Source organism: Lemur catta, chromosome 3, assembly GCF_020740605.2.
Source record: "Lemur catta isolate mLemCat1 chromosome 3, mLemCat1.pri, whole genome shotgun sequence".
NCBI classification, from domain to species: Eukaryota; Metazoa; Chordata; class Mammalia; order Primates; family Lemuridae; genus Lemur; species Lemur catta.
In genome coordinates this window covers 75,100,689-75,122,050 of record NC_059130.1, presented here as the reverse complement: position 1 = coordinate 75,122,050, position 21,362 = coordinate 75,100,689, and the positions used below count along the sequence as shown (strand labels likewise).

The window sequence follows — 21,362 nt, the reverse complement described above, 5'->3', positions numbered from 1 at the left end:
GCTTGCCTGACATAAATTTTAGGTGGTTAGGAATTATTAAATAGTGAATAGTAAAGGGGCATGTAAATTGTTTCTAATGAATATTTGACAAATTATTTTTAATTCTTAAGTAACTTACTGAAAAATGAACAAACACAGTACCCTTAGTTGGTAATAGTACTGTTGAAACAGGCAGTTCATTTAACCTGTGTATAGGAAAAAACCCAGCTAGACAACTTAAAAAAGTCCATGTCATTAAACATGGTGACCTTTTAAGAACATGGCAATTTCTATTATAAACACCATTATTAAATCATAGTGCTGACTATAGATCACAAATCAGTAGAATTTTTACTTAGGCATTAAAAATGTAATAACACTTCTTTTGGTAAAACTGGCAGTTAATAAATAAGACATTTATTCATTGGGAATTAATTTCCCAGATTGCAGAAGTTTGTTATGGTTTTGTGGTGGTGGTCTTTTAGCTTCCTGCATCTGTTTTACTTCCCTGAATGCACGATAATCTCTCACTTCTCAAATGCTTGCATCCCCCACCACCACCAGAGACAAATATATACACACGCTGGACTTCGTGAAATTATTTTACTGACTTATTTTGCTTATTTGACAAGGTTAATTTGATTACTTTTGATTTTTTTAATTGTATTCTGGATAATAAAATAACTGAAATGAGATATGTCAGTGCTTTGCTACTTAAACAGTTGTTCAGAGACCAGCACCATTAGATTCACCTGTGAATTAGTGAGAAATGCAGAATCTGGGGCCCTGTCTCACACTGGCTGAGTCAGAATTTATGCTTTCACAAGACACTGTAGAAGCACTTTATAAGCTAATGTGTTAATATATTAGTGAACTTTCTGAACTCTTACTTGTTTATAATTGCATAAAAATTATGTCTTCCAGTAGTATGAGGGGGATATTTGTGATTGTTTTTTAAAAGTTATAATATTTAGTACTGGTAATTGATTTAGAATGAAATAGTTTCAGAAAATTCCATTACATTTCAATGATTGTGATTTTTCAAAGTCTAGCATGTTCATGTCAATAAAAAAGTAACTCTATTATTATTATTAGTTTTTTTCTTCATATCATATAGATAGATGTTGTTTCTCTTTTGTTTTTTAGTGTGTTTTATTATAGTAGTGGAGTTCTTCCGAATTTCTGATCCTCGTGGTATTTTAGTCTTTCCATAGCAGGGGTTTAATTAAAAAACAACTGTTGCATGGTAGTCCGTGCCTATAGTCCCAGCTCTTCGGGAGGCTGAGGCAGGAGGATCAGTTGAGCCCAGGAGTTTGAAGCTGTAGTATATGATGATCATGCCTATGAATTAGCCCCTGCACTCCAGCCTGGGCAACATAGTGAAACCCTCTTTTTTAACAAAAAACAAAAAAAACCATTGCCAAGAATCCTAGTCAGAAGTTACAGATTTTATTTAGAGCATAAACTTAACTGGAAAATAATTGGTGTGTGTCTGGAGCCAGTAAAAGCAGTGTGTTTATTCTCTGGGAATGCTGATTGTCCTTACCTTCTGGTCATTATTATGGTCATACTGTAATTGCATAATATGAAGTATTATTTTGAAGTTAATGAAACAATCAGGGCTAGCTCATCTGTCTTGCTAGCCACCGTTCTAGGAGACTGACTTGTCATTTGGCGCCATCTGGTGATGGTTGTTTACTCAGCTTAAGTAAGTAAGGACATCTCTGTGTCCTGTTGTAGCTACGTGGGACTTCTAAATATTGGCAGTGGTTCCAGAAATATCTTCCAGGTAGTTTGTGTTGTTTCTTAGGCTCAAATGGGGGTATGTAACTGAGAAAACACTCAGGACTCAGGGGCCTACCTTCACCTTTTTCTTCCTGAGTCTGAGCTTCTAAGAATATAAGAACTGTAGTCTCTTATTTTTGGAGAACAGAGGCTGAGGCAAGAACAGAAATCAATAGCAGTATATCCAGATTCACTTTATCATGGTAGTTTTAGTGTGTTAATTTAGAGTTTAACTAGGATTATACCAGCAGATTAGTAAAGGAATAACGTTTATTAAGGAAAAATTTCTAGCTATTATCCTTAGAGCTGTACTTTAAAGAAGAGCATCTATCTTGAGAAACAGAAAAAGGTAGAAAAAGTTTTGAAGTGTGTGTGGGTGATAGGGAAAGATAATTTATGTGAATACACTTAATACATTGCCTGGCACATAGTAGATGCTTAATTAGCTGTTAATTCTTTTTCATAATACAAGGAACTTTGACACTATGAGTTATCCTTTGTCTCTTAAAGGCTTTCTCAAGCTGGCTCCTTCCTGTTGGCATTTAAATGTTTGTTTCCTATCTTTGAAAGCAAGCAAACAAAAACAACATATAAACTTCCTCTGTCTAGCTACTGCCCTATCTCCACCCTCACAATCAAACTTTTCAGAAGTTTTCTACTTTATTTCTTCACTTTCCATTTACTCTTCAGTCTTCTCCAGTATGGCTTCTGCTTCCATCTCTGCATAGAAACAATTCTCACAACATTCACCTCCTTAGTAAATCCAGCATACCTTTTAAAATTTTCATCCTGGTCATGCAACAGCATTTAACCAGTTTTTGAAACCACTCTTTGAAACACTTTCTTACCTTAGCTGCTATGATGCCACACTCGTGGTGTTTTGTTTTGTTTTGTTTTGAATCTTGTGACTATTTCTACTTAATTTTATCTGTGTTTTCATCATCTTATCATGTGAAATTCCACAGGCTCTGTCTTAGGTCACCCTCCTTTCCTGTCACTTTTTAAATTTTGGTGAGATTTAGCCTATAATTTTATTATAGTGGAAATTGTGATGAAACTTAAATGCTTTTTAAAAAATAACATCTGTTTTTTTATGTAAGTGATTTATACACATTATAACACATTTTCAAGCATCATAGAGAAATATAAAGAGTAAAGTAAAGAAATTGCTCTAGATCTTTTACCACCAAGAAATGAGCAGTATTAACATTTGGTGAGCATTCTTCTAGACATCTTTCAAAAAATAATTATAGCTAACATTCATTGAACCTTAATATGTGCCAGAACTATTTTAAAGTGCTTTAAATCCTTATATTTATTTGGTAGAGTTATTGTTATCCCCATTGCACAGATGAGACAGAGAGAAGGGAAGTAATTTGCCCATGGTTGTACAGGTAGTAAGTGGTGGAGGTGATAATCAAACAAAGAGAGCTTGGAATTTGATAAACTCTAGGTTAAATCAGATTGGATCTCCAGGAAACATAAAGTGGTACCTCCTGTCTGTTTAGATTGCTTGATTCACTAGGCTATAAATACTGCCCAAGAAAGAAGTCAGGCAAGTAGTAGAACCACACTTTACCTCTCAGTTCTCAACATTTGGCTCTGCATATGAGTTATTTGTTCAGTGATATGTTTTAGCACAAACTCTATCAACTTTTGGCAATTCTTTTAACATTATGTTTTACTAATTTAGTATATGAAAATGATGATCAGCTCCTGTGGGACCCTGAGTACTTACCAGAAGATAAAGTGATTATATTTCTTAAGGATGCGTCTAGAAGAACAGGTGATGAGAAAGGTGTAGAAGCAATTCCTGAAGGATCTCACATAAAAGACAATGAACAGGTACGTGAACAAGAAAACAATGTGAGAATTTTCCCAAAATAAGTTAACCAAACACATTTATGTGAATAAATGTGAATACTGTCATTTATTTATTACTCTGCCTACCAAAATTCCTACAATGTTATCAATAGGGAATCTGAGATTATAATTGGCATAAGATACCTGTTGTTAAAGTAGAAAGTATAACTTTTAAAATTTTATTTTTTAGTTATTATAGGTACATAATACTTGTATATCTTTATAGGGTACATGTGATGTTTTGATACAGGCATACAGTGTAAATTAATCAAGTCAGGGTAATTGGGGTGTCCATCACCTCAGGCATTTACCATTTCTTTGTGTTTAGGAACATTCCAGTTCTACTTTTTTTTAGACATTTTAAAGTATACCCTGATTTACTGTTGATTACAGTCACTTTGTTGTGCTATCAAATGTTCATTCTATCTGACTATATTTTTTGTACCCATTAACCATCCCCACTTTGTCCTCCCCTCCGCACTACCCTTCCCAACCTCTGGTATCCATCCTTCTACTCTTGGTCTCCATGAGATCGATTGTTTTTAATGTTTAACTCCCATATGTGGGTGAGAACATGTGAGACTTGTCTTTCTGAGCTTGGCTTATTTCACTTAACATAATGTTTTCCAGTTCCATCCATGTTGTTTCAATGACTGGATTTCATTCTTTTTTATGGCTATATTCCATTGTGTATATGTACCACAATTTCTTTATCCATTCATCCATTGATGGATACTTAGGTTGATTCCAAGTCTTGGCTGTTGTGACTAGTGCAATAAACATTAGAGTGCAGCAGGTATCTTTTCGATATGTTGATTTCCCCTCCTTTGGATTATACTCAGCAGTGGGATTGCTGGGTTATATGGTAGTTCTGTTTTTAGTTTTTTGAGGAACCACCATACCGTCCTCCATAGTGGTTGCACTGTGGTGGTTGGTGAGTTTACATTCCCACCAACAGTGTATGGGGGTTCCCCTTTCTCCACATCCTTGCCAGCATTTGTTATTGCCTTTTTGATATCTGTTTTAACTGGGGTGAGATGATATTGTAGTTTTGATTTGCATTTCTCTGATGACTAATGATATTGAGCATTTTTTCATATACCTGTTGGCCATTTGTATGTCTTCTTTTGAGAAATGTCTATTCAGGTCCTTTGCCCATTTATTAATCGGATTATTTGATTTTTTTCCTATTGAGTTGTTAGAACTCCTTTTTTTTTTTTTTTTTTTTGAGACAGAGTCTCGCTCTTGCCCAGGCTAGAGTGAGTGCCGTGGCGTCCTCCTAGCTCACAGCAACCTCAAACTCCTGGGCTCAAGCAATCCTTCTGCCTTAGCCTCCCGAGTAGCTGGGGCTACAGGCATGCGCCACCATGCCCAGCTAATTTTTTCTATGTATTTTTAGTTGTTCATATAATTTCTTTCTATTTTTAGTAGAGACGGAGTCTCGCTCTTGGTCAGGCTGGTCTCGAACTCCTGAGCTGAAAGGATCTGCCCGCCTCAGCCTCCCAAGTGCTAGGATTACAGGCGTGAGCCACCGCGCCCGGCCGTAGAACTCCTTATATATTCTAAATATTAACCCTTTGTCAGATGGGTAATTTGCATATATTGTCTCCCATTCTGTGAGTTATCTCTTCTCTCTGTTGTTACCTTTGCTATGCAGAAGCTTTTTAAGTTGATGTGATCCCATTTGTCCAATTTAGCTTTGGTTGCCTGTGCTTTGGGGGGTACTACTCAAGAAGTCCTTGCCCAGACCAATGTCCTGAAGCATTTCCCAGTGTTTTCTTTCAGTAGTTTCGTGTCTTAGATTTAAGTCTTTAATCCATTTTGATTTGAATTTTGTATATGGTGAGAGATAAGGGTCTAGTTTGACTCTTCTACATATGGATATCCAGTTTTCCTGACACCATTATCGAAGAGAGTGTTCTTTCTCCACTGAATGTTCTTGGCATCTTTGTCAAAGATAGTTTACTGTAGATATGTGGATTTATTTCTGAGTTCTCTAATTCTGTTCCATTGTTCGTGTCTGATTTTATGCCAGTACCATGCTGTTTTGGTTACTCTACCTCTGTGGTATAATTTGAAGTCAAGTAATGTGATTCCTCCAGTTATGTTTTTCTTGCTCAGGATGGCTTTGGATATTCTGGGTCTTTTGTGGTTCTATATATATTTTAGAATTATTTTTTTCTGTTTCTGTTAAGAATGTCATTGGTATTTTGGGGATTGCATTGAATCTATAGATTGCTTTGGGTAGTATGGATTCTTGGAATCCATAAGCCTGGAATATCTTTCCATTTTTTATGTCCTCTTTAGTATCTTTCATCAATGTTTTATAATTCTTATTATAGAGGTATTTTACTTCTTTGGTTAAGTTTATTCCTAGGTATTTTATTTGTAGCTATTGTAAATGGGATTACTTTTCTTCATTTCTTTTTTAGATTGTTTGGTGTCAGCATGTAGAAATGCTACTGATTTTTGTATATTGATTTTGTATCCTGAAGTGTTACTGAATTTGCGTATCAGTTCTAATAGTTTTTTTGTGGAATCTTTATGTTTCTCTAGATATAAGATCATATTGTCTACAAACAAGGATAATTTGAATTTTTCCTTTCCAGTTTGGATGCTTTTTCTTTCTCTTTTCTGATTGCTCTAGCTGGAACTTCCAGTACTATGTTGAATAACAGTGGTGAAAAGTGAGCATCCTTGTCTTGTTCCAAATCTTAGCAGAAAGGCTTTCAGTTTTTCCCCATTCAGTCTGATACTTGGAGTGTGTCAGTCTTATGGCTTTTATTGTGTTGAGGTAAGTTCTTTCTATACCCAGCTTTTTGAGAGTTTTATCATGAAGAGATGTTGAATTTTATTGAATGCTTTTTTAGCATCAATAGAAATGATCATGTGGTTTTTGTCCTTCATGCTTTTGATATGCTGTATTGCAGTGATTGATTGGTGTTTGTTGAACTATCCTTGCATCCCTGGGATGAATCTCACTTTTTAATGTGTTGTTGAATTTGGTTTGCTAGTATTTTGTTGAGGATTTTTGCATCTATGTTCATCAGAGATATTGGCCTATAGTTTTCTTTTTTTGTTATGTCTCTGTCTGGCTTGGTGTCAAGGTGATACAGGCCTTGAAGAATGAGTTTGAGAGTATTCCCTCCTCCTCTATTTTTTGTAATAGTTTAAGTAGGATTGTTATTAATTCTTCTTCGAACGTTTGGTAGAATTCAGCAGTGAAAGCCATCAGGTCCTGGGATTTTCTTTGATGAGGGACTTTTTATTGCTGCTTCTAATTTGTTACTTGTTGGTTTATTCAGGTTTTGGATTTCTTCCTGGTTCAATCTTGGTAGGTTGCATGTGTCTAGGAATTTATCCATGTCTTCTGGGTTTTCCAGTTTACATATAGTTGGTCATATAGTCTCTAATGATCCTTTGGATTTCTGCAGTATCAGTTGTAATGTCTCCTTTTTCATCTCTGGTTTTATTTATTTGTGTCTTCTCTCTTTTTTCCTAGTCTGGCTGTGGGTGGGTCAATTTTGTTTATCTTTTCCAAAAAAAACCAACTTTTTTGTTTCATTGATCTTTTGTATTTTTTGTTTGTTTGTTTCAGTTTTGTATATTTCTGCTTTGATTTTTATTATTTCTTTACTACTGATTTTGGGTTTGGTTTCTTCTCAGAAACCAAAAGAATTTTTCTAATTCTTTGAGATGCATTGTTAGGTTGTTTATTTGAAGCTTTTCTACTTTGTTTTTTTTTTTTTTTTTTTTTTTGAGACAGAGTCTCGCTCTGTTGCCCAGGCTAGAGTGCCGTGGCGTCAGCCTTGCTCACAGCAACCTCAGACTGCTGGGCTCAAGCAATCCTCCTGCCTCAGCCTCCCGAGTAGCTGGGACTACAGGCATGCGCCACCATGCCCGGCTAATTTTTCTTCATATATTTTTAGCTGTCCATATAATTTCTTTGTATGTTTAGTAGAGACGGGGTCTCGCTCTTGCTCAGGCTGGTCTCGAACTCCTGAGCTCAAATGATCTGCCCGCCTCGGCCTCCCAGAGTGCTAGGATTACAGGTGTAAGCCACCGCGCCTGGCCCTTTTCTACTTTTTTGATGTAGGCACTTAGTGCTATAAACTTTCCTGTTCTTGTTATTACTACTTTTGCAGTAAATTTTGATATGTTGTTTTTATTTTCATTTAAGAAATTTTAAAATTTCCTTCTTAATTTCTTCATTGACTTGCTGGTCATTCAGGAGCATATTGTTTAATTTCCACGTGTCTGTATATTTTCTAGTGTTCTTATTATTATGTTATTCCGTTGTGTTCAGAGAAAATACTTGGTATGATTTCGGTTTTGTTTTTTTTTCTTAATTTTAAGATGTATTTTGTGGCCTAACATATGGTCTGTCCTTGAGAATGATCTGTAAGCTGAGGAGAAGAACAGGTATTCTGCAGCTGTTGGATGAAACATTCTATAATTATCAGGTCCATTTGGTTTATAGTGCAATTAAGTCCAGTGTTTCTTTGTTGATTTTCTTTCTTTCTGGATGATCTGTCCAAAGCTAAAAGTGGACTGTTGAGGTCTCCAGTGATTACTGTATTGGTGTTTGTCTTTCTCCTTAGCTCTGATAATATTTGCTTTATATGTCTGGGTGCTCCACTGTTGGGTGCATATATATTTAGAATTGTTATTTCCTCTTGCTGAATTGACCCTTTTATCATTTTATAATTACTTTGTCTCTTTTTATAGTTTTTGTCTTGAAATCTATTTAATCTGATAGAGGTATAGGTACTCCTGCTCTTTTTTGGTTTCTATTTGCATGGAATATCTTTTTTCCATCTCTTTATTTTCAGTCTGTGTATTTATAGGTGAAGTGGGTTTCTTGTAGTCAGCATTTGGTTGGGTCTTGTCTTTTGTTTTTGTTTTTTTTTTGTTTTTTTTTTTTTTTAAATCCATTCAGCTACTCCATGTCTTTTGTTTGGAGAGTTTAGTGTCCAGTCATATTCAGTGTTGTTATTGATCAGTAAGGACTTACTACTGCCATATTTTTATATGATTTCTGGTTCTCTAGTGGTCCTCTCTTTCTCCCTTCCTTCTTTCCAATCTTCCCTTGTTAAAATTGATTTTCTCTGGTAGTGTGTTTTAATTTCTTGCTTTTTTATTTTTTGTGTATCTGTTGTAAGTTTTTTGATTAGAGGTTACCATGAGGCTTGCAGGAAACACTTTATAACCAATTATTTTAAACATATCACAACTGTCCTTACAAACAAACAAGCAAAGAGAAATCTAACAAATTCTACAATTTAACTCCATCCTCCCCCGCTTTTTTTGGTTGTTGTTTCCATCCATATCTTTTTATGCTATCTTTCCAAAAGTTGTAGTTATTTTTGATAGTTTGTCTTTTAGTCTTCCTACTCAAGACGTAAGTGGTTTATGCACTGCAGTTACAGCAATGGAGTATTCTGTTATTTGTGTATTTACTGTTACCAGTTAGTTGTATACCTTCAGATGATTACTTATTAAATGATGTCCTTTTCTTTTAGATTGAAGAACTCCTTTTAGCATTTCTTGTAGGACAGGTCTGGAATTGATGAAATCCCTTGGCTTTTAAAAATTTGTCTGGGAAAGTCTTTATTTCTTCTTCGTGTTTGAAGGATATTATATTTTAGGGTTAAGGTTTTTTCCTTTAGCACTTTGAATATTTCATACCACTCTCTCCTGGCCTGTAAGGTTTCCGGTGAGAAGTCTGCTGCCAGACATATTGAAGCTCCTGTATATGTTATATTTTTCTTTTTTCTTGCTTCCCTTAGGACCTTTTCTTTATCTGCGAACTTCGGAAGCTTTATTATTAAATGCCTTGAGGTAGTTCTTTTTTTTTCTTTTATCAGTTGACAGAGGAAGACTTGAGGTAGTCTTTTTGGGGTTAAATCTTCTTGGTGTTCTGTGACCTTCTTGTACTTGAATATTGATGTCTTCCTCTAGGTTTGGAAAGTTCTCGGTTATTTCTTTGAATAAACTTTCAACCCCAGTCTCTCTCTCTTTCTACCTCTTTAGACCAATAACTCTTAGATTTGCCCCTTTGAGAGTGTGTTCTAGATCTTGTTAGGTCTGCTTCATTCTTTTTTATTCTTTTTTTCTCTTCTGACAGTGTGTTTTCAAACAGCCTGTCTTCAGGTTCACTAATTCTTTCTTCTGCTTGGTCAATTCTGCAGTTGAGAGACTCTGATGCATTTCTCTGTTTGTCAGTTGGATTCTTAAGCTCCAGAGTTTCTGCTTTTTTTAAATTAGTATTATTTCAACTTCTTTGTTAAATTTCTCTCATAAGCTTCTGAATTCCTTGTATTGTCTTGAAGATCATTCAGCTTCTTCAGGACAACTATGTTGATTTTTTGTCTAAAAGGTCACATAACTCCATCACTCCAGGATTGGTCACACAGAAGTATCAGCACTGGGGGTGCACCAACCACAGTGATGCTGTGATTTTTACAGGCTTCTGGTGGTACCACCTTGGTGGGCTTGGGTAAGATACAAGAGAATTCCTTGGATTACCAGACAGTCTCTCACTCTTCATGTTGGGCTTCTGGAGTTGGGGAAGAAGTGATGTGGGCACTCCCATGTGGCCACTACTGCCAGGTCACACCTGAAGCCAGTCCAGTCTCACCCAAAGACTGTGGTAACTGCTGCCTTGCTACCTGATGTTTATTCAAAGCCCAAGGGCTTTGTAGTCAGCAGGTGGTGAATCCTGCCAGAACTGGGTCCTTCCGTTTAGGGCAGCATGATTCCTTCTTGTCCACGGTGGGTCCAGAAATGCCTTCCAGGAACTAAGGCCTGGACTTGGGCCCTTCAGGATCTGCTTGGTTCTTTATTTTACTATGGCTGAGCTAGTACCCAAGTTGCAAAGTCCTCTGAATTCTTCCCTTTCCTTTCCCCAGGTGGGAGAAGACTCCCTGGGTCACAGTGCCTGTAGTGGGGTGGGGAAGTTATACAGGCACTGGCTTGGCCACCACCACTGGTGTCTCACTGGGTCATGTGCACCCCAATTCCATTGGCTCTGAGCCAGCACAGCCACAGGAATTGCCCAAGGACTGCAGCCTTTGTGGCCTGACTGCCTTACCAATTTATTCCAGGCCGCAGGCCACTTTTTATCAACTGGTGGTAGGGCTAGCCAGAACTCGGGTTTCAGAGTGAAGGATGTCTTTCCACCCAGGCTGGTCTAAATGGTCTCTCTGTGGGCACCAGCAGAATTCTGTCCTGTGTTTCATGATGCCAGGGTGGCCCCACCATCACTTAGTCACTATCCCTCCCCCGGGCACACAAATTCTCTCTCCATTCAGCATGCTGGTGTAGCACTTCTGAGGGTGGCATAGGCAATGCTAGACTGTCTTTTCTGCCCTCTCCAGTGCCTCCTTCCTTGATATAATGTTAAAACCAGATAGTATGATTGCTCACCTGAATTTTGGCAGGTTCTTCTTCTCGCTTGCGTGGAAAGTTGTTGAATTTGGTGTTTGTGTGGAGGGATGATTGCTGAAAGTTTGTATTTGGCCATCTTGCTCCCAGAAACAGAAATCTTGATCTTTATTCAGCTTTTAAAAATTCCTCTGGCTACCCCAGAGAATCTGGATATCAAGTTGGAATACTCATCTGGGATAATGTTATGTACATGTTAAGATCAGTGCCTACCATGAACCTAATATAACAGCATTATATTTTTTACCTTTTTAATCATTGTTTTTATTATTGAAAAATTATCTTACAATAGGAATCTTAAAAAGCCACAAAGAAGTAATTGTGGTTTATATAAAATGATTTATTTTTATTTCTAAATTTTTGGGATATTATGGCCATCAAGTTAGAGTATTTACATATCCTACTTTGTACATATTTTTAGAGGTAGTTAATTATCGGGTTTGAATTTATGTTTTTCCTTGATGTTGTATATATTGCATTCACTAAAATTTGCTCCTCAGAAAGGATGAAAACACTGGATTCTGGAAAAATGTTAACTCTCTTAAGAAATTGTAGCATTGAACTCTTCATAGTCTGGGTTACATTGAAACCTTTTATTTTTCTAGGCTTTATATGAATTGGTGAAATGCAATTTTGACACAGAGGAAGCATTGAGAAGATTAAGATTTAATGTAAAAGCAGCTAGAGGTAAGCATGAATATTAAGTCTTTATTTGTTTTCATGATTTGGCAGAAATGTAAAAATTAAGCTATTCCATTTATCTAGATATGTCCTGAGCTTAATAATACTAATCTTTCTGAGTAAATATTTGCAGAACACAAGTATAATAAAAGGCATCAATGGGAATGGTATTAAGGCTGTCCCTTTTTTTGGGAAAATAACACCACTTAAGAAAAAATACAAAATTACATACTGTATGCTTTCAAAGCATATTTATACAAATTTTCTTATTTGATTTTGGTAATTGCCCTATGAGTTAAGCAATAAGACACACATTACCTTTACTTTAAAATGGATGAGACTGTGGTCTCTGAACTAAAATATCTTGAGTAAAGCAAACATGATTCATCAATAACTTATGAAGTCATAACTAAAATCCAGGTTTTTCTTTTCTAATCTAACTCTGGCTCCCACTCCTCTTCACTAGGACTACTGCTAATATATAATTAAATAACAAATGAGAGATATTTGTGTATTCATTTAACAAAAATTTGAGGGCCTTCTAAGTTTTGAGGGTGTTACTATGAACACAGTCTCTGCCCGCACGGAGCTCAGAGCCTGGGTAGGGAAACTGAAAAATAGTTATGATGAGTTCTTCCAAGGAAAGTTAGAGGGTGCTATTGAAACCTATTGCAGTGGGACTTAACCTAGTTCAGGGAGAAGGTGGGACCTTAGGGAAAGTTTCCAGAACGAAATGTTATTTTTGTTGGGATATAAAAGTGAAAGGCGATGAAGCGTGAAGGAGGCAGGAAACAATTCTAGGCAAAGGAGACACCATGCATGAAGTCTGATGTAATAAAGAACATAGCAAATTTAAGGAATTGAAAGGTAGCTAATTTAGTTGGATCATGAAGAAATAAGAAGAAAGTAGCCCAAGTTGAGGCTGGAGGGATTCAAATTCTTCATGAAATCAGGAATTTTTGTCACCTTCTTTTGCAATGATTAGGAATAGAGCTCAGAAATAAAATGCTTCCCTCCTGTTTACCAGAAAGTTACATTTTTATTTGTAGTTTTGTTTGTTTTATGCAACATTTGGGAGTATATTGCTTCACAGTTTGTTCTCCCCATTTTGTCAGAGGAATTATCTGTTTGGACAGAGGAAGAGTGTAGAAATTTTGAGCAAGGGCTGAAGGCCTATGGAAAAGATTTTCATTTGATTCAGGCTAATAAAGTAAGTAATGATATATATTCTCTTTTTTTGCAGAAAGAAATTTAGCTTAATGATCCATGATAAAATACATTATCATGTATTTTAATTTGCTATATTTTCTAGTGTTAAAGGTTTTATAATGAATATTATAATATTTTGGTATTTAACAAATTATTGTTATAAGCATATTTAGACTTCCTAACATGTATTTGCCAGGTGACTATTTTCAGTGCATTATTTTGGAAGTGTTTAAGAATTGTACTCATTTTACAAGTATGTTAATCAACTTCCAAGTGGGGTATGTGTGCACAATGCATTATTTATTTATAGCTGTTTTCCACAATCTGTGACAAGAGACTTTAAGGAGGGTCTTTAAAATAATTTTGAAACTTTAAAGCACTTTTAACATGACATTATTTATAATTAAAATATTTATTGCATTTGCTTAAGCCCTGCGTAGTCTAAAATCAGATACTGAAGATTTAATTTAGTTTTAATCAAAGTTTAATTTGATTTTTCAAAAGCATCTAAGTAGGTTGGCTTTATTATATATTATAGTTGTCATAATTTTACAATTTAACATCATTTATCACTCCACATTGATAATATCAGTCATACAGTTTATACCCCAAAGAACTTCATAATTACTTGCAGATTTGTTTCAGGGTTTAATTTTTACAGGTGAAATCAGGTAAGATTTTTAATAGTATCTATTAATTATATAGAATAATGTGTTGTTCCTGTGGACAACAGATTAGGACAGGTAGAATCTAAATGTAGGAAATAAATTCCTAGGCTTATGAATATCACATTATTTTTAGTAAATACAAATGTGACAAGGAGCTTGGCTTCACATATTTCCTTAAAGATAAGAAACTTCTAAGTATTGTATGGTAGCTTGTCCAGAACCATGTTGAAAGTATCTGGGCTTATGTCTGAGGCTCTGAATCGTCTTTCACCACGTCTCTCTTTTTAATATTTCTGGACATGATTGGATGACATCCAGGTGATTTGTTTCAACGCATATTTAACATTATCTAGTTTATGTTTCAACACATACTTAACATCATCTAGTTTGTGTTCAATAAATAAAATAGTTACAAATCCTGTAAGTTAATTTTTCTTAATTTTGTTTTACATTAACTAGTTCATTCTTAATTAGTTTTTTTAGCATTCCTGCTTAAATTCAAACACTCTTAAACCATGCTGCATTACCTGTGAAAGGGACCCCTGTAACTAGCAGCAGTAACAACTCTCACCAATATGATTTCTTTTTTTTGTTTTTTTGAGGAATAAAAACTTAATAGGTGACTTGAAACTACAAGCCAAAAAATCTTAACATAAGTATTAAAAATATGACCTTGATTTCTTGTAAATATTACAGATGGTGATAGTTTAATGTTATAGGATAGAAGAAGTCAGCTGACCTATATATAATACACTAGTTGCTCTCGTGAACAAAGGGAGGACAGTAATTCTTTAAGAGGGAGAAGAATGGTCCAGTAAAAACATGAAGACTTTGTTTTTACACCTGGAAGTAAAGTTCAGTTCTTAATCATAAGTTCTATTATGAGAGCTTATTTTGTTGCAGTTTTTTCATAATTTTAACTTTGCATGCCCAAAATGTCTTTTAATTTTTTGCTTTCTGTAAAACACAATTGATGTGATTTGAATCAATCTAAAAGTAAGATTTGTAGGAGGCAAAAAAAGAGGTTGTGAGGATGATTTTTATTTTGAAAGCCCTGATCGCTATCAGTCTTAGCAGCATGGGTCAGAATCGTAAAGTGCAAATAGGGAAAGAAAGAAAAATATATGATGGGTAAAGGAAGGGTATCATCAACAGTTGTTCTTAGGTGCAGTCAGTACCACAGGCTACATGGAGATAAGAAACTTCCAGGTTAAAGCAGTATCATCTTGCATCCAAACACTCACCCAGATACCTTTTTCCTTTTAAAATCTCAGTATTTTATTTATATACCTCAACCCTATTAGCTCTCCAACCTAAGTAGCAAAAAAGAGGGGATTTTGTCAGCATCGTTTATTAACCCCTAGGCATTGAACATTATCTGAAGGGATCTGGCTATTCACTTGCACGAACAGGTACAACACAGTAAGCCACAGGAGTAACTTAGTAAACATAGCATTCGCATTATTATAATAGTTTTTAACTCACTATGGCATATTGTCAGACTTTATAGAAAGTAAATTAACTGAGTTTAGATCACTGTTGGGACTATTAAGAGAATCTTTTGAAAAAAGAAATTTAAAGGTAAACTCCCTAGGTACTCCATGAGTAAAAGTATTTAAAACTGTTTATAATGTTTATTTTAACCTGAATGCCACTTCCAGATATTTTCAATAGAGGAGTATGTTTTTATAGTAAATTAGGATGATGGTAGCCTTTTAAAAAGCAGGATGCTAAATATCTGAAGATCTTTTGCCAATGTATTATGTCTCTTAATGGAAATTTAGAAAGAATAGCTTTTAACACAGCTGTTGCATTGTTGTATCCTATACATAGTATTATATTAATATATCAATTAAAGACTAGCTAAATTTATTTTCACACTTCAGCTGTTTATCATGAAATAACTCCACTAAAAAGGGGATGATTCTTAAAAATAAACATTTGTTTCTTATAGGTCCGAACAAGGTCAGTTGGTGAATGTGTAGCATTCTATTACATGTGGAAAAAATCTGAACGTTACGATTTCTTTGCTCAACAAACACGATTTGGAAAAAAGAAATATAATCTTCATCCTGGTGTAACGTGAGTTAATTTTTAACTTCAGAGCTATACGTTGTTTTGCTAAGCTTTCCTAGATTTTTTCTTGAGAGAATTGTGATTTTTAGAATCTTGCTTTTATAATATAATATACATTAGTTTAAATTTACCATCTATTGACATATCTTTATAAGGCATTTAGACTTTTCAGTGTTTTATAAAATATTGTAAAACACTGTTTGATTTTATTTGAGACAACAAACATCACTAAAGTAAGATTTAGAGTGTATATTTTTATTTTATTACGTACCCCTGAGAGGAAATGGATCAGAACAGCTGTGAAAGCATGTTTTTGTTGAATTCTGTTCCATTCAGTATAAGCACATACAATTTTAATCTTATAACACTTGGAAAGCAGTGAGAATAGGAAAAAAAATAGTATATCTTTTCTAAAAGTATAGGACCATATGCCCAGTAGAAAGGAAATTAATATTTTTCCTTTTCCAATCTACTTTTGACCCCAGGAACCAAAACAAGATTTGAATATAGATGATACAAAAGGAAAACGCATAGGGATATAATAAATCAGGTCAAATTGCATATTTTTTGTTACCAGCTTTTTATAGATGAAAGACCATCTACATGGTGACTTTCCTTTTCCTAGCCTTCCTGAATTTTATCCTCTAACAGAAGTAATATTTAAGAATTAGTAATGCAACTCTAGCTTACTTCTAGTAACATAGATATAGATTGTTATATATACACTCTTATGCAAAATGTCTGATATGCCTAATCCAATGCCCACATACTAAATTCTTGTAGCCTCATTCAGTCTAGCTTTGGAATAAAACATTCCACCACCATCATCATCACTGGTAATTTGTTATTTAAATATAAAGAGTATTGAACACTTTGTCTTTTTTTTTTTTTTTTTGAGACAGAGTCTCAGTTTGTTGCCCAGGCTAGAGTGAGTGCCATGGCGTCAGCCTAGCTCACAGCAACCTCAGACTCCTGGGCTTAAGCAATCCTACTGCCTCAGCCTCCCGAGTAGCTGGGACTACAGGCATGCGCCACCATGCCCAGCTAATTTTTTTCTATATATATATTTTTAGTTGGCCAGATAATTTCTTTGTATTTTTAGTAGAGACGGGGTCTCACTCAGGCTGGTCTCGAACTCCTAACCTCGAGCGATCTATCCACCTCGGCCTCCCAGAGTGCTAGGATTACAGGTGTGAGCCACCGTGCCCGTCCGAACACTTTGTCTTTTATGAATTACTTTAAAATACTGATGAACTGTTATGATGGAATTAACAATACTGTCTTCTTGATTATTCATTTCCTAATGTTTATAAAATAAAAATAATGCAGAGGTGTGACTTGATTTGGCCAATGTGCACCAGTAAAGTTATTCTTAAGGCTGGCCAAAGAATTAATTACCTTTGAAAGATGTGCTTGTATGTATGTTTGATTGTGCTTTTCAAACTCCTAGGCTGGACTGTTTCTTGGTCAATTCATTTATAGGTGTCTCTGCTATCACTTCCTTGGGAGATCAAATGCTCTAAAACTCAAAGCATAATAATCTAAAAGGGAATAAAATGGGTATAATTGACCCCTGGAGACATGGGACAGTGGACTTTGAGCATCATCCCCCATTACTCAAAGCTGGTGATTGTGTGGAATTTCATATATAGCAGTATTCCAAATTTTGTCTAATTGCTTAATGTTATCAAACTTATAGTTAAATTTTTTTTATTGGTAGTGTTCAAGCATAATGATGTAGAGCTAGATATAGCTATCCAGTCTGCAGAGTATATCTTAAAATAATCACGGTTTTCAAGGTATTCTATAGGAAGAAGCAATAGTAACATCTTTCATTTTTTTCACCCATTTCAGAAATAATGTTCACACATGAACTACAGTCAATCTGTCGTCATCAGCAATAAGAACATAAGAATTGCCATGCTGGGTCAGACCCATGGTTCATCCAGTTTTCTCTTTCAGAAAGCATCACCAAGGGAAGTGTTGTGGGCTGGCTTAGTTGGTCCTCTGTGATGTCAAGCTCAACAGGTTAGGTAGGGATGTGCCACCAAATGTTCTAGTTTCTGTAATAATCTCTCCATAGCTTTTGAAAACTTTTTGAAGATACTTTTATCTGTAATCTTGATTCCCCTTAAGGTTAAATATTCTGTACGTAGAGTAGCCACAGTTGAAAGTAATCATATCTTCTTTTTTCTTAGACTTTAAGAGTTAACTGATATAATAGTATGAAGTGAATAATTTTTCCCCCCCCAGGCAGGAATACCAGTTACATCCCCTCTGGGTTTTTTATAAAGTTTTTTTAACTGAAAGAACCATAATTTTTTTTTACTGAGACTCATCCCTTTTAGCTGTGTTATGTCTTCTATAAGAAGCAGTGACCAACCCATACATTATTTTCCAGATGGGGAGAAATTGTGATTTTCTGTAAGCTTGGAGAAATTTTTCTGGCTTGCTTCCAGGACCACCTGTTTCTGTTAATAGTTGCACTTTAAGTGACTTCATAAAGAATTAAGTTAATGCTTTTAGAGAGAAATTTGAGTGACTTTTTCATCCTCTTTTTTTTAGGTTAAAAATCCATAGTTCAGAGCATACTATCTTGAAACTTATTTGTTCATTTTTTCCTTTAAATCGTTACTTTCCATTCATCCTCCAGAATGAAGCATACTTGCCACTTTTCTGCCTACAAACAGCATTTGAAAGTTCCTTTTACATATTCTTTCTATTCACTACCTGGAAAAATTGGAAGCCATATACAAATTGGAGCTTTCACTGTAAAATATTTAGACCTTCCAAATCTTTAAAAAAGTAATAATTAACTCAGCGTAACTTCAGTTAACCTGAATGCTGCCCCAACCTTCTGGATGGCCTACCTGACTCTTGTTCTTCCTTTCCTAAGCATTCTGAATGCCATTAATCTTTAGGAAATAATGATAATAATTATTCTTTCACAGAATCATTGCTATATTCAGAAATCTAAGATAATTTTGATATCTAATCAACTCTAGTTTCCTTTGCTTGGCTTTTAACATCAGCATCTATTTCTGCCATACCATATTTATTTCCAACATTTCCTCATCATGCACCTTCTATTCTGTTAGCTTTAGCTTCTGAAGTCTCTTTGGGATTCATACTCATTTCTGTTTCTGTGTGCTTCAGATTTGTCATGTAATTGTTCTGTAATTATGATGAATAGCATAAAGCTGAAGAGGTCTTTAAAGACTATCAAATTTAATTTCCTCCATTTATAGATGAGGAAAGTAAAGCCTAGAATATCAAATTGGTTAGATCATAGTCATATATGTTTCTGTGGTGTGTGTTAGTTTTATATCTCAGACTATTGGAAGTTTCTTGAAGTCAGGTATCCTGTCCTTATATTTTTTATATCTCCATAACCCAGGGGACAATGTTGAACATATAGTTTGAAAATAACTGCAATTAGTAGTATATATTATGGACTGTTAACACAGACTTCAAAAAATCCCTAAGAGCATCCACTGTTTTTTTCTTACTTACCCTGCTCATAAAATTCTAAAAGATTTGTCTTAATATTTCCATTATACTTATATTCTAAAGGAATTTTAAGATAAATAATGAGATTAAATTTTTATTGAGCTTCTCTCTGTGCCATGCACAACCTGGTACCAGTTATGCAGGGGTAAACAAAACAGACTAAAATCCCTGCCCTTGGGAAACTATATTCTAGTGCAGGTCTCAGCAAACTTTTTCTGTAAAGAGGAAGAAAGTAAATATTTTAGGCTCTTCAGACCTTAAGATCTTTGTCTCTCTCTCTCTCTCTCTCTCTCTCTCTCTCTCTCACACACACACACCTCTCTGTCACAACTACTCAGTTCGCAGTTATTACACAAAAGCATTCATAGACAACTGTGTAAATGAATGTATGTGGCTGATTCTAATAAAACTTTATGAAAACAGGTGGCCAGTCCACAGACCATAGTTTGCTGACCTTTACTCTAGTAACCTAGTTCTTTATGAAACATTTTTATGTACATATACAGCAACCATATGTAATAGAACAGGTATGATTTATCTGTATTTTACAGGCAAAGACACTAAACCTCAGAGAGACAAAATCTCTAGCCCCTATCTTCTAACCCTGAACCCAGTTCAGGAATGATATGAGCTTCCCTCTAATGAGATACTGACAGGATAAAGCCCGCAGATAAGCCCAGGAATTATTATAGCTCAGATATGGAAGAAATGTAATACAGAAGGTATCGACAAAGGTTTGGAGAAGTGATCAGTTCTTTTTATTAGGCTCCAGTTTAGGTATTGCCTTTAGGAGCTTTGAAATCCAAATCTGTGTCCAGAAATTCTTTTGTACTCCTGATGATATCATCCCTGTCTCTTCACTTAGAGATCTTCCAGTTTGAGTTGGCCACTCTGAGCACTTGCCCACAATTTTAAAAGTTTTAAAACTTCCTGTAGGTCTCTAAAATGTGTTACTTTAAAGCCATTATGCATTTTTCCTACAAATATGTAACCGGAAGGAGCTTTTCATTTAAATGTTCAGGTCCTGGTGTGATAGTTGAGGCACTGGAATGAATGTAAGTGAATATTAGGATATATTTGTTAAAAAGCCATCTAAATTTAACCTCAACTAATGGTCATTTCTAGCTTTATCATTTCTAACAAAATAATTGTTGTTTTATTAATTTTCAGGGATTACATGGATCGTCTTCTAGATGAAAGTGAAAGCGCTGCTTCTAGTCGAGCCCCATCCCCACCCCCAACTGCCTCAAACAGTAGTAACAGCCAGTCTGAGAAAGAAGATGGCACCATAAGCAATAGTAATCAAAATGGTAAGCCACCAAAGAAACATTTCTGTTGCTTGATAAGGAGGGGCACTTTTCTTTCAGCAGCTTGGGAAATTCAGTTTGAGTTTCTATTAAACTTCCAAAGCAGTAAGTAAAAATTGTGAATAACAGATGATATGTACATAACATCAACATACATATATGCTAACACAGAATACAAACTAATTGGAAAGAATTCCCATTTACATCACTAAAAAGTAATTTTACTAAAACATTCCATCAGCAGTGACTATTTGTTCTCAGAAATTTGTTCTTTTTCGGTAGCATCTCTTTTCTTATCCAGTTGGGATGATGCCTGGATATAAGTATTCCTGTTAACTCTTAGACCAAAACTAGCCATTTTACATCAGAAAGACAGATATTTGTGAAATACCTTGAGAATTTGTAACACTTTATCAGGAAAGTGCTTTAAGTATATAAGTGAAAAGAAGTAGGTAACAAAGGCACTGTTTGGAATATTTAAGTTCTCTTTGATAGCATAGTGGCCTTGAAGAATGAGAAAAGGTAAAGCAGGTATCAGCTTATACATTAATATTCTACAGAATTGTTTGTTTTTATCTCTGTGAAAAAGAGAAGCAAAAGGCTTAAAACACTTATGTGTTTGAGGTTCTCAGATAGTGCTTCTGTTTAAAATATAAAACGGACCAGAGATTACCGTGCTGATTAGTAAGAGCTAGTCAGAGAATTACTTTGATTTCTACTTTGATTTAAATGGTCTTCCTAAGTAAGAGTGTTGCCATGCAGAAAGTAATAAGCTCCCACCCCTACCCCAGCTCCTCTTTTGGAGCAAACTGGTGAATTAGAGATTAGGGGGAGGACC

The 21,362-nt window shown here is 35.2% G+C and overlaps 1 protein-coding gene across 12 annotated transcripts in view; it reads left to right on the top strand.

Moving 5' to 3' along the window:
- Positions 1-21,362, top strand: part of MIER1 (MIER1 transcriptional regulator) — a 66,304-nt gene that overhangs the window by 40,370 nt on the left and 4,572 nt on the right. For all 12 annotated transcript variants that reach the window (XM_045547802.1, XM_045547812.1, XM_045547801.1 and 9 more), the window contains 5 exons: positions 3,458-3,609; positions 11,679-11,760; positions 12,870-12,964; positions 15,586-15,713; positions 20,388-20,527. In XM_045547802.1, the coding sequence (XP_045403758.1) occupies positions 3,458-3,609; positions 11,679-11,760; positions 12,870-12,964; positions 15,586-15,713; positions 20,388-20,527 (597 nt within the window). The remainder of the gene's footprint in view (positions 1-3,457; positions 3,610-11,678; positions 11,761-12,869; positions 12,965-15,585; positions 15,714-20,387; positions 20,528-21,362) is intronic.